General features: G+C 41.0%; 1 protein-coding gene across 1 annotated transcript in view; it reads right to left on the reverse strand.

Annotated features, from left to right (window-relative positions):
- The window catches only part of Tgfbr2 (transforming growth factor beta receptor 2), a 92,647-nt gene that overhangs the window by 16,087 nt on the left and 62,961 nt on the right, over window positions 1–13,599 (reverse strand). The window contains exons 4-5 of the mRNA XM_042666418.1: window positions 8,522–9,321; window positions 5,357–5,498 (exon numbers count right to left, since the gene is read on the reverse strand). Of these exons, the coding sequence (XP_042522352.1) occupies window positions 5,357–5,498; window positions 8,522–9,321 (942 nt within the window). The remainder of the gene's footprint in view (window positions 1–5,356; window positions 5,499–8,521; window positions 9,322–13,599) is intronic.

A 13,599-nucleotide genomic window follows, 5' to 3' on the forward strand; every position in this document is an offset into this window, starting at 1 on the left:
AACTTAATGTCAATACTTTTCATCAGTCAGGCTAGCTCTCCATCAGGTTGACAAAAGGGCTTTCATTCTTGGCTCCTCAGCTTTTCTGTCTCCAAAGCCTGAGTTTTCCCATTTGCAAACAGAGGATTAACAAGAGCACACACTTCAAAGCATTGTATGTGGATTACATTAACTGCACACAGGCTGGTGCTTATGCAATAATAAGCTGTTGTTCCTTTGTGGCTCTATTCAACAAAACCAATGCCACTTTCGCTACAAAATATCTCTTTTTTTGGACCACTTTCCTCTCTGGTGTGTATGTGTACTTGAGTGAGTTAAATCTTAAGGAAAGACAGTTTACATTTCTGCTCATTCCTTATACTTTGCAAATTAAAGTCTCATGTCAACTAGAGGTATTTAATGTCATTTTTTGGTTTAGAAAAGTAAGAAATATATGTTCATGTGTCAATTTTGAAAAAGCAAAGTCTGTTTCTTGCAGACTATTAACTTATGGAGGTGAAGGTCTGTCTTTTCCATCTGTGATTGTGTAACAGCTGGAGAGTGTGACAGAATCCCTGGCTTGCAGGAAGTACATCTGTTTTATGGCTTTCTGCACTCTCCATGGGACTCACTGGATGGAAAAGAAAGCCTCTGATATTAAGACTAAGCTAATATGTGCATCTGATCATATAAAATAATATTTATCGGGGCTGGGAAGGTTGCTCAGCGGGAGAGTGCTTGCTTTGAATACATGCCTTGCATGATGAAGTGCTGAGAGACAGCACCCAGGCCCAGAGTTCAGGCCCCACGACTGACAAAAACTAAAACAACAACAGCAACTATATATATATATCCATATGTATGTATGTATACATACATACATATATACATACATATGTATGTATGTATATATATACATACATATGGATACATAAATATATATACATACATATACATATATATATATACACACATACATATATATATATAATCAAAATAAACTCTGGGAAGTAGAAATAGGAGGGTTTTTTTGTTCTTTATTGCTGTTTTTGTTTTCATTTCCTTTTGTCATCTTTGTTCATTTATCTGTCTTTGGGAGGGTAAGAGAGGACACAGAAATGGAGGGACAAAAAGGTGAACAAATACAGCAGTGGTACTCACTAGACATCATGTTGAAAATAAACTGTCAACTTGTGAGTGGAGATAGGAGGGAAGAACTGGGAGAGAGCAAGGGAAGGGGTGCCATTGTTCAAAAAGAAATGTACTTATTACCTGACTTATATAACTGTTACTCCTCTGTACATCACTTTTTTTTTTGGGTCCAGTTGTGGGGCCTGAACTCTGGGCCTGAGTGCTGTCCCTCAGCTCTTCAGCTCAAGGCTAGCACTCTACTACTTGAGCCACAGCGCCACTTCCGGCTTTTTTCTTTTTGCTTATGTGGTGCTAAGGAATCGAACCCAGGGCCTCAGGCATGCAAGGCAAGCGCTCTACCACTGAGCCACCTTCCCAACCCTGTACATCACTTTTATAATAATAAATAAATTTTAAAGAAAAGAAAGTAAAGCCTTCATATTGAAAAAAAAAAGACTAAACTTAAAAAAAAAAAAAGCTGTCATTTGGGTTTTTAAGATGAACCAGGCAGTAATAAAAATCAACAAAACCCCAAATGCCAATAGTTCGAAAGGAGAAGACAGAGTAAGTGAAGGGTGGGTGTACAGCATTTGCTCACTCACTTAGTTCAAGAAAGGGCTTTGTGTCAGGATGAAAGCAAGGATGGATAAAACAGCCTTGATTCATTAGGCTGAGTGGACATGGGAGAAAAAGAATCAAAGAAAATAAAAAACAGGGCAGCTGGTTTCTCCAAAGCCATCTGTTCTTACCATGAAGTTTATAAAAGGATTTTTTGAGACAAGCTTTCCAAATCAGATCCTGCTCTTTCCTTAGGACTGCTTGCTTACCCCACTTTAGAATGTGGAAAAGTTGTTCTTCCCCATGTGCCTAGATTCTTCCACATAAAAACAGGAGCAGGGAACTCACGCTGGTCCATCATAAGCAGTTGCATGGACAGAGCGAAAGACAGAGACACACTCTCCAGCACAGGAGAAGATTCTGAAATCTAGGTACATTTATTCCAACACTGACTACAGAATCTTCTCTGACACAGTTCTTATCAGACTAAAGATTCACTTTGGTCCTGTCAAAGCTTTCAGGCAGAAAATTATTCTCAGTGGCTGAAACTCGGTTAAATAAATTTCACTGCACAAGAAAAAAAATTACTTGCAGTAATATGAGAGAAGAAATCTCAGGCAGGTAACCAGGAAATAGGAGTGTCAGCAGAGAAGAACACGATCTCTACCCTGGGGGACCAGGGAGAGAGGTCTGGTCTAGCAAGGAGCAGGGAGAAAGGGGTGAACCTGGATCCATCAGTCTAACATGTTCTGAAAGGGATGAAGAATCTGAGCCTGCAAAGGTATCAATCTTTATCTGGATAGCTTTTATCATGGATAAAATGTTGACAAGTTTGAGCCAGTAACCAAAGCTGTGGTAGTCTGAAGAACAAAATGAATAACAGCGGTATTGAATATGCATAGAATGGAGTAAATATCCATATTGTCAAAGCTCATCTAAATACATAATTAGTGAATAAATAATGAGATGGTAGAAGAAGGGACAGATCTTCCCCACAGGAGAATACCAATGAAGGAAAATAAAATATGTCCAGTAAGCACATAATAGTGATAATTGTTGGAAGCAAGAATTACTGATGCCTCCCCAATTTAATGGGTAAAACGATGAGGGGGTGGGGGTGGGAACCCTAGTACTACACAGGTGCTCGGTATTGTCAGAAACAAGTAAAAGTTGGGCTAATTACAAATAGAAAAAGAATAGTTTTACTGAGAGAAGCTATAAAACATTGCCTGAAAAGAGTAATCAAATTTCTCCTCTGACACCAGTGACCTTGAACCCACTGAGAAGGGCCACAGCAACCTACCTTCGTCATTCTTGCTCCATATATATAATCTCAATGTAATGATCAGAAAACCTCAGAGAAATACAAAGTGAGGAGCTGTCAATAAAGCAACAGGTCTACACTTTTTTCAAGCCTCCAGATTATGGAAAATCAGGATAGGCTGGGCAGGAGACTATGGGGCATGAATGTCCACTCATCATGTAACTTGGCCTGGATCCTGCTTCAGAAAGGCTGTTAGTGGAGACATCTAAATACAAGTAGGGTATCTATATCAATGAAGAGCACTGAACCAATGTTAACTTCTTGGTGTTGATAGTTAGATGCTGTGGGTTAGGAGGAAGCTGGGTTAAAAACAGATGAGGACTTGCTGGGTGCCAGTGGCTCACACCTGTAATCTCAACTACTCTCAGGAGGCTAAGATCTGAGGATGGTGGTTTAAAGCTGGCTCAGACAGGAAAGTCCATGAGATTCTTTTTTTTTTTTTGGTTCCGGTCGTGGGGCCTGAACTCTAGGCCTGGGCACTGTCCCTCAGCTCATTTAACTCAAGGCTAGCGCTCTACCACTTTGAGCCACAGCACCACTTCCGGCTTTTCTCCTTTTGCATATGTGGTGCTGAGGAATCGAACCCAGGGCCTCACACATGCAAGGCAAGCGCTCTACCACTGAGCCACCTTCCCAGCCCAGTCCATGAGATTCTTATCTCCAATTAACCAACAAAAATCCAGAGGTGGAGCTGTGGCTCAAGTGGTAGAGTGCTATCTTTGAGGAGAAAAGGCAAGGGAGAATGTGAAGCTGTGAGTTCAAACCTCCCCCTTCACCCCCCCCATACAAACACACACACACACATACACACACACACACATTTTTTAAAAAAGATGGAGATTTTATGTTGCTTTTGCAACTATTTTCAAGTCTAAAATTATTACAAAACACACATTTTAAAATAATTAAGTTTAGCGTTATTTCATCTGTCAGCCATTAGGACCAGTCTGATGTACATTGCTCAGGTGAGCCCTGATAGAAATCAGAGAGGAGAATCAATAGGAAAAAGATAGGGCTAAGTAGACATCTGCTGTTCTACTGGCACAATATTCCCTAAAGCAATGGCCCTGCCCCTGAGCCCCAGTAATGCCTATCTTATTTACATTTCAAGGCCTAGAGCAAGCACAGCCACCAGCAACAGCGAGCTTTATGTACAGCTTGCTGAGAAGACAGGGCAATGGAATCTGGGGAAGTTATGGTAGTGTGCTTAACGGGAACGTTCAAAAGGAAAAGAAGAGTAAGGGACTAAACTTGGAGAAAAAAAAAAAAGAGCAAGCAAGCCAGACCACTTAGAGATTATAGAAGAAAGGCAGAAAAGAAGCCAGTCATCCTAATTACTGGATGGCTTCCCTCAATAGCCTCTCTTCCTTAGAGTTTCCAAAACCTAAACAAATAGGTCAAACCATTTTGCTGGTTTTGCCTAAATCAAACAAGACATGTCTATGGAAGTAACTTCTTAGTCAAAATATTTTGTTGGACTTTATAATTCTGAAAAGCTTTAAAACACCAAAAGAAACCTATCTAAATAATATTACATACTAGATAAACAAATAATTCTCATACACATAGTGTTGTCTCTTTTTAGTTATTAAAATATATGTGAAGAGGTGCACTAAGAAAAAGTAATGATATAGAGCCATCAGAATGAAGAAGACACAAAGGTTTATCCCTTCCAAACTTGGCTTTCAGGTTAACATATTTTGCCAGTTGCTAGTGGCTCATGTCTGTAATCCTAGCTATTAAGGAGGGTAAGATCTGAGAATTGTTGTTTCAAGCTAGCCTGGCCAGGTAAGTCTTTGAGACTCATTTCTAATTAATTATATAAACAAACAAATAAAAACAACTTTCCAAGCATCCATGTCTCAACCTATAATCTTAGCTACTGAGGATGCTGACATCCACGATCACAATTTGAAGACAAACTAGGCAGAAAAGTCCCCATGAGACTCAATTAACCATTCAAAAACCAGAAAAGAAAGCTGTGGCTCAAAGTGACAGAGTGCTAGCCTTAAGCGAATCAGTTCAGGAACAGCACCCAGGCACCCGAGTTTAAGTACTACAAAGGAAAAAATAAAAGCACAAGCAGTTGGAGGTGTGACTCAAGTAGTAGTACCTTAGCCCTGAGTTCAAGCCCCAGTTCTGGCACAAAAAAAAAAAAAAATACAAACGAACAAACAATAATATCAGATTTTAAAACGTTTAGCTTAGCTCCCAAGATTGTAGAGTAGATTCTAGTAGTTGCCACTGTGGAGTTAACTGTTTTGTGATGAGTCCCTAGCATCATGCTCACAGCAAATAGTAATATACTATCATTTGGAAGGCAGGTCCAGGAGCATGACAGGACTGTGATCTGTACATACATACCTCCCACCGCATTACAGCGAGACGTCATCTCCCAGAGCACCAGAGCCATGGAATACACATCCGTCTGCTTGAAGGACTCAACATTCTCCAAATTCATCCTGGATTCTAGTACTTCTGGGGCCATGTATCTTGCAGTTCCCACCTAAATAAAAACAGGCATTGAGGCCTTTCATTTCATTACAATGTCTTTATTTTAACACCACAGTTGATACGTGTCACTCCCACAGGCAGATTACCTTAAAAAAAAATCACAGTGCTTCCAAATGCTGGTGGCTCACACCTGTAATCCTAGCTAATCAAGAGGCTGAGATCTGAAGACAGTAGTTCAAAGAGAGCCAAGACAGAAAAGTCTATGAGAACCTTATCTCCAATTAAGCAGCAAAAAGCTACAAGATACCACCTGAGCAAAATAACCAAGAGAGAGCAAAGGCTCAGATACAAAAACAAAAATAACAAAAACTCCACAATGAAGTTTTAAATTAAGAACAACACAGAAAGAGAGAGCAATATAGTCACTAAAAAAAAAAAAAAATAGAACATCTCTTCCAGAAAACCCTTGGAAGATTATAAACAAAGGAACAAAGAAGTGCCAGAGACTTATCTGACTTCTAATGTATGTCATTACAGATAATATGAGAGAATATAGCAAGACATTTTAGATGCTTAGTTTTGCTTTTACAATGAAAATTAAACATTTCTGGTTTTGTACCAGTGTTAGAACTCAGGGCCTTATACATGTTTGCCTTGCTACCACTTGAGCCATGCCTCTATCCCTGTTTTTTACTAGTTATTTTAGAGATGAAGTCTTGTGGTCTATTCTACCTGGTTTGGTCTTGAGTCTCAATTCTCTAGAACTCAGCCTCCCAAGTAGCTAGGGTTACAAGCATGAGTTAGTGCAAAGTAAATAATTTTTCTTTAATTCTTGAAACTCTAAAATGAGAAAAATTGACATTCATTTTGATCACTTAAGAGTTGTTTTAATCTTTGTTTACTCCAAGACATAGTCTAGTTTTCCAAGACTATAATTTCCAAGATATAATTCTACAAGTCACCTAAATTAAAATTACATGAAAGTATTTTCACAGGACAAGACCAAATCCAAATCATATTTTAATTTTTAAAGATGTGACACATAATTGTGTTTTGACTCATAGGCCTGTGGTAAACTTTATTACTGACCATATGTGAACATGGGATTCAAAGGAATAAGAAAAATACTTCTAACAAAAAAATCACTTTCAAATTAAATGTATGATATTGTAGCTTGTACAGCTTGACTTATACAACAATTGCCAGACCTTGTCAAGGACCTAAGGAGGTCAAGTAATTTGACACCAGTGTTCCAAGGAATGGTTCTTACAGGCACTTTGTAGAAGACAGCTTTCTTTTTAATGGGTCACTGTATGAGTCATGGCCTTGACATATGGATTTATTTCTATTTCAACATGTTAACCTCAACACTGCCTGGGTAGCTGGAAGCACAGAGGCTGCCTGGGCAGAAACTCCACATATTCAACACTTCTGAATATATAAGAAGTAAATCCTTGGCCAGGCACCAGTGGCTCATGCCTGTAATCCTAGCTACTCAGGAGGCTGAGATATGAGGATCATGCTTCGAAGCCAGCTAGCTTCAGGAAAGTCCGTGAGACTCTTAACTCCAATAAACCACCAGAAAACCAGAAGTGATGCTGTGGCTCAAGTGGTAGAGGGCTTGCCTTGAGTTAAAGAGTGCAGGGACAGGGTCCAAGCCCAGAGTTTAAGCCCCACAACCTAAAAAAAAAAAAGAAGAAGAAGAAGAAAAAAAAGAAGTATATTCTGCCAACTGGCCAGAGAGAATAGCCTGGGGAATGCCTGGGCTCATCACCAGGGAAGGGTGTCCTGGACCTTTCTAGTCACTTTCCAATAAGTTGTTAACCAAAGTCCTTTTTCATGACTATTGATGATCACTTTCACCATCCTAGGCATGCAGGTAGGTGTCACAAGAACACAGATTTAGGTAGGTTTCAAGAAGGCTACCTTCTGTAAGCTAGAAGTCAATATGATTATTGACATTAATCAAAATGATTGTGCACATACATTGGTTGATTTAAGATGTTGATTTAAGATCCCTTTGTTGGGCTGGGAATGTGGCTTCGTGGTAGAGTGCTTGCCTTGTGTAAATGAAGCCCTGGGTTCGATTCCTCAGTACCACATAAACAGAAAAAGCTGGAAGTGATACTGTGGTTCAATTGGTAGAGTGCTAGTCTTGAGCAAAAGAAGCTCAGGGACAGTGCCCCAGGATTGACAAAAAAAAATCCCGTTGTACAATTACTTAAAGATTATATGTATATGTGTGTGTGTGTGTGTATATATATATATATATATATATATATGTATATATATACACATATACAACAGTGTAGAGGAGAAAGAACCAAGTAAAATTGAAAGAGAGGGAAAAATAGAGATAAGCTGGTAACTCATGTCTGTAATACTAACTACACAGGAAGCTAAAATCTGGAGGATCTTGATTTTGAAACCAGCTTTGACAGAAAAGTCTACATGACTCCATCTCCAAAATAACTAGCAAAACACTGGGCTGGAAGTATGGCTCAAATGCTAGAGCACCAGCCAAATAAGCAAATCCAGCAACTGTGAGACTCTGAGTTTAACTGTAAGGGTTAGCCAGATGGGACATTAGCCAAGTTACAGAATCAGCCCGGGTGTCCATCAACCATGAATAAAAGAAATGTGGTACCTGCACCTACTGGAGTATAATCTGGCTCTAAACAATGCGACTATGTTGTCCGCAGAAAAATGGACTGAAATGGAGATAATCGTGTGAAATTACATAAGCCAGACTCAGAAAGATTAATTATCACATATTTTCTCTCATATGTAGAATTCAAGCTTGGGGGGGGGGGGTGGGGGGGACACATGACAGGAAAGTAAAAGGGGAATGTGAAGAGGAGAAGGAGCAGGAGAATGAGAAAGTGTAATGGGAGGTGTCATTACATTATATGCATGTATGAAAATGTCATAATGAAGCTTTTTCTATGCATAATTGATAAACACTAATACAAATATTAAATAAAATGCATGGTTTTTTGTTTGTTTGTTTTTTTCAGAAGAGCTAAGTTTGGGCCTGGCTCTAAGTCAGAAGGATTGGCATTGAATTTAACTTACCTGCCCGCTATTGGCCAGGTCATCCACAGACAGAGTAGGGTCCAGACGCAGGGACAGCCCAAAGTCACACAGGCAACAGGTCAGGTCATTCTTCACGAGGATATTGGAGCTCTTGAGGTCCCTGTGTACAATGGGCACCTTGGGCCTCCCACAGGGAGTGTGGTCACTGTGCAGGTGAGCGATACCCCGGGCCAGGGAGCTGCCCAGCTTGCACAGGTCCTCCCAGCTGATGACATGCCGTGTGAGGTACTCCTGCAGGTTGCCCTTAGCGTGGAAGGCAGTGATCAGCCAGTACTGTTTCCCCAGCTCTGTCTTCCGCTCCTCGGCTGTCAGGAACTGCAGGATGTTCTCATGCTTCAGGTTGATGTCTGAAAAGATGTCCTTTTCCGTTTTCCAGGAAGCGTACTCCTCATAAGGGAAGATCTTGACAGCCACAGTCTCAAACTGCTCTGAAGTGTTCTGCTTCAACTTGGCCTTATAGACTTCAGCAAAGCGCCCTTTGCCCACCAGGGTGTCCAGTTCGATGGGCAGCAGTTCGGTGTTGTGGTTGATGTTGTTGGCACACGTGGAGCTGATGTCAGAGCGGTCATCCTCCAGGATGATGGCACAGTGGTCGCTGAATTCCATGAGCTTGCGAGTCTTGCTGCTTTCCCAGGACGGGCTCAGCTTCTGCTGCCGGTGAACTCGGTAGCAGTAGAAGGTGACGATGACGGCGATGGCAATCCCCAGGGGTGGCAGGAGGCTGACACCCGTCACTTGAATTATGACTAATAACAAGTCAGGACTGTTGGTGGTATACTCTAATGTGGAGACAAAAGAAGGGACAGGAGATGGGCTCAGGAGGTACAACGTGCCCAAGCATCTAGCTACATGTTAGCATTTGAACACTTTCTGCAGATTCTACATTATAATTTTTTTTTCCCTTTGGTGCCATTACTGGGGCTTGAACTCAGAGTCTGGTCATTGTCTCTTTGCTTTTTCACTCAAATCTGCAGCTCTACTACTTGAGGTCCACCTCTACTTTTTCCTTTTGCTGGTTAATTGGGAGTTAAGACTCTCATAGACTTTCCTGCCTGGACTGGCTTTCAAATCTTGATCTTCAGATCTCGACCTCAGGAGTAGCTAAGATTCCAGGTGTGAGCCACCAAAGTCTGGCCATTGTGATTCCCCTCCGCCCACCCACCCACAGGTGTTGATATGTACCTGTACATCATTCTTTGCCTCTGATAACCCATTTAGCCTAGCCTACGCCCCACTCCCCCTCCAGGTATTAGGGTTGAAACTCAGGGCCTGTACTCTTGCTTTTTCCTATCAAGGATGGTTCTTTCTCTACCACTTGAACCACGCCTCACTTCCACATCTCCTAGTCATCCTAGACTTCAGCTTGAATGTCGCTCCCTAAAGGAAGTTTAAGAAAACTAGGTAAAATGCCTTATGCTTATATATCCACACAGCACCTACAATCTTCCTATGGAACACTTCAGCACAATTAGATCTGACAAATCATGACCTCGTGATTTGTTTGTGTGTTTGTACCAGTACTGGGCTTGAATTCAGAGACTGGGAGCTATCCCTTTGCTTTTTCCACTCAAGGCTAGTCTCTACCATTTGAGTCTCAGTTCTACTTCCAGCTTTGGCTAACTAATTGGGAGATTTCAGTCTCATGGACTGTTTTTTTCTGGGGTTGGCTTTGCATCACAGTCCTCAGATCTCAGCCTTCTCAGTAGCTAGGATTACGAGCCACCAGTGCCCAGCTAATTTTTTGGTTTCGTATCTGTCATTCCCTATTCTTTTGCTCAGCCTGCTGAGACTCATACTGGCTGGGAGTTCACTGTACATACAACACGTAGTAGGTCCCCAATATTTCTGAAAAAAGACAAACATCTCCTGAGTGATGATGATAGAGGAAGCATTGGAAATAAAGACAAAAGGGGAAAGCTCCTGCCTTCAAAATGCTTGTATAAATCATGTGTGGTTAAAATACAGAAACTGCCACAGTTCAGCCACCATCTTTTCCATTTTCCAAGCTCCAACATATTTTGCTCCAATCATCATCCAGGTTATCCTGAGCATCAGCTCTGGGCCTGAGTATGAGGAGCAGAGTCTCTGGAAAAGATCTCTTTGGAAATCGGTGACTTTATGTCCACCACATAGTTCTCTTTATACGGTGCAAATAGTTTAGTGTTCTGTCAAATAGGAATAATTAATGGAAACATTGGTATGAGGGTAAGAGAAGCGAAATGGAAATGCAGCCAGTGTTCTGACAGCACACTGATGCAGGCCTCTGTGAACTCATCAAACATAGTCCACGACAACTGATATCCAACAACACTTTCTTCAGTATCAAACTTTGGTTCCTGGGCCAGCCTTGATTGCCTTAAGAGAGTTTTCCTCTTGGAAATAATGTGATAGATAAAAACACAGAGTGGACAGGAAAAAGTGAAAGGCAGATAAGAGTTCAGGGAGAAAGTCTGTTTTTCTTTTGTTGTTTGTTTTGTTTTGGCCGGTCCTGGGGCCTAAACTCAGGGCCTGGGCACTGTTCTTGAACCTCTCTGTGCTCAAGACTAATACTCTACCACTTGAGCCACAGCACCACTTCCAGCTTTTTCTGTGTATATGGTACTGAGGAATCAAACCCAGGACTTCATGCATGATAGGCAAGCACTCTATCACTAACCATATTCTCAGCCCTGAGAGCTTCTGTTTGATATCTCCATTGTGTATGTGCTTGAACTCAGAGCCTGGGCACTGTCATGTAGTTTTGTCCGCTCAAGAGTAGCGCTCTACCATATGAGCCACTTCTCCACTTGGGGCCATTTTCGGTGGTTAATTAGTTATAATCATTTCATGAAATTTTCTGCCCAAGCTGGCTTGGAGTGGGGATCTTCAGATTTTGGTATCCTAAGTAGGTAGGATTATAGGCTTGAGTCATTAACACAAGGTAAAAGTTCTATTCTTTATGCGCAGTTTATCTTCTGTTGAACATGAGCAGGCTTCAGGCGCAGAGACTGGATTCATTTATCATTATTATTATTATCATTATCATTATTATTTATTCATTATCACCAAAAGGATGTATAATAGGCATGATACCCTCAAAAAGTACCCAGAGGATGAAGTAGTGAATGTAAACATGGCCTGTGAGAGAAATGTGTGATGTTATCTGTATGTTGTTAGATTGTGAAATGCTCTTGGAAACATAGAAGGCCCAGTGGTAAGGGTAGCTTTTGAGTGGGTCTCATACAGATTGCAAAGGCCAACAATATCTGGAAAGAAGATCATAATAAGGAGAAAGGACATACAACCTATCCCAGAATCCCTCCAGAACTGAATAGAATAGAAAGAGAAAACATTGAGGTTTGATGCCATCATTTAATTAAGTAAGTCAGGAATGAGATGAGTACGTCACCCTGTAGGATTTCTGGGTCCATCCAATCTACTCCTTTTTCTAAATAAAAGCTAAGTGGAAATGCCATCTTTCACGGACTCTAAGTTTTAAGGTTTTGTATCTACTTGACACCACTAAGCACTGAGTGAGTAACTCAAACTTCTGGATTTCAGCAGACAGACTCCCTATTTGGGAGTCAGTCACATTAATGTGCTTAAAATAAAAAATTAACAACAACAACAACAACAACAGGCAAAGGTACACAGTTTGGCAATTGACCTTTGAAAACACAAATTCTGAATTGCACTGGGAAGACTGGCTAGGGGACAAAGGACAGGTAGCACGGAGCAGAAGTGGCTACGGAAAGGAGAAGTAAACAAAACAAAACAAAAAAATATGACCCTGAGATGTCCTGTGGAGCCTGTCCTTGGGTCCTCCTGCATAAGCCTACACAGCAAAATTAAAGACACACTTGTGATCCTACCAAGTGTCACAGAAAACTGCAGGGCCTTATCTGCTTGAAGGGCCTCTGTCTCTGCTCTTTGTATCTCCAAAGGTGTGAAATGCCTCATGTCATACACTGGCTTGATTATCTGGTTGACTCTTTCTCTTGAGATAAAGTCAACTCTATATAGCAGCAGCTGCATCTATTTTGATCACTACGTTGTATCCAGCCATTGGTGTAGACTGCGACACTTTATGGTAGTAAACAAATGCATGGTTACTTCTGGGAGAAGGTATTTCTCTTATTTCTTATGTTCTATGACCGGATTTGGCAAAGTATGACCCAAAGGGACATTTCATGACTAGTTTCATTATTGTCTATTTTTTAGCCCTAGGATCTAAGGCTTCCATTTCTCTCTCTCTCTTCTCTCTCTCTCTCCTCTCTCTCTTCTCTCTTTCTCTCTCTCCCCCTCTCTTTTCTTTTTGATAGTACTGAACTAAAGGCTTCATGCTTGCTAGTTACTCTACAACTTAAGCTTACACAGACAGACCATTTTTGCTCTGGTTACTTTTTGCCCAGGGATGGGTTGGCCTACAATCCTTGTGTGTAGTTAATTCTACAGTATGAACTATCACTCCTAGTTTCATTCATTAAGATGGAAGTCTGGCTTACTTTTTGCCTGGGCTCATCTTGGAATAAATCATCCTGATTTTCATTTCTCAAGTAGCTAGGTTTATAGGCTTGCACCACCACATTCAGCCATTTATTTTTGCTTTTAGAGGATTGTATTACAAACACACACACACACACACACACACACACACACACACACACACACACACATTCACATAAAATGGAAAGAGATGGTGAAAGGGAAAGAGAAGAGAACAAAAGAGAAAGAGAGAGAGAAGAGGAGGTGGTGAAGGGAGACAGACAGTGACAGACAGAGAGACAGAGACAGAGAAATATTCTTGCAACAGAGGTCAAAACAAAAACATTTACTGTGTGGTCCTGTAAAAGAAAAAAATGCAACTATTCTTTTTCATATCTAAAGGAATAAAATTAGTGAAATTTAAATATTAACTACATAATTAGTTATTTGTAAGGTCCGCTCCTGGATGGCCAGCAGACTCCACCCTCCTCCCAGCAAAGTCTCCACCCAGTACCTGTGTTACCTAGGCCACACCTTTCTCCACCCATACCCTAGATAAGGCCTAGCCCAGGCCCAGGCGCTATCTCACTCTT

Source organism: Dipodomys spectabilis, unplaced genomic scaffold (genome assembly GCF_019054845.1).
Source record: "Dipodomys spectabilis isolate Male_0828 unplaced genomic scaffold, ASM1905484v1 ptg000365l, whole genome shotgun sequence".
Classification (NCBI taxonomy): domain Eukaryota; kingdom Metazoa; phylum Chordata; class Mammalia; order Rodentia; family Heteromyidae; genus Dipodomys; species Dipodomys spectabilis.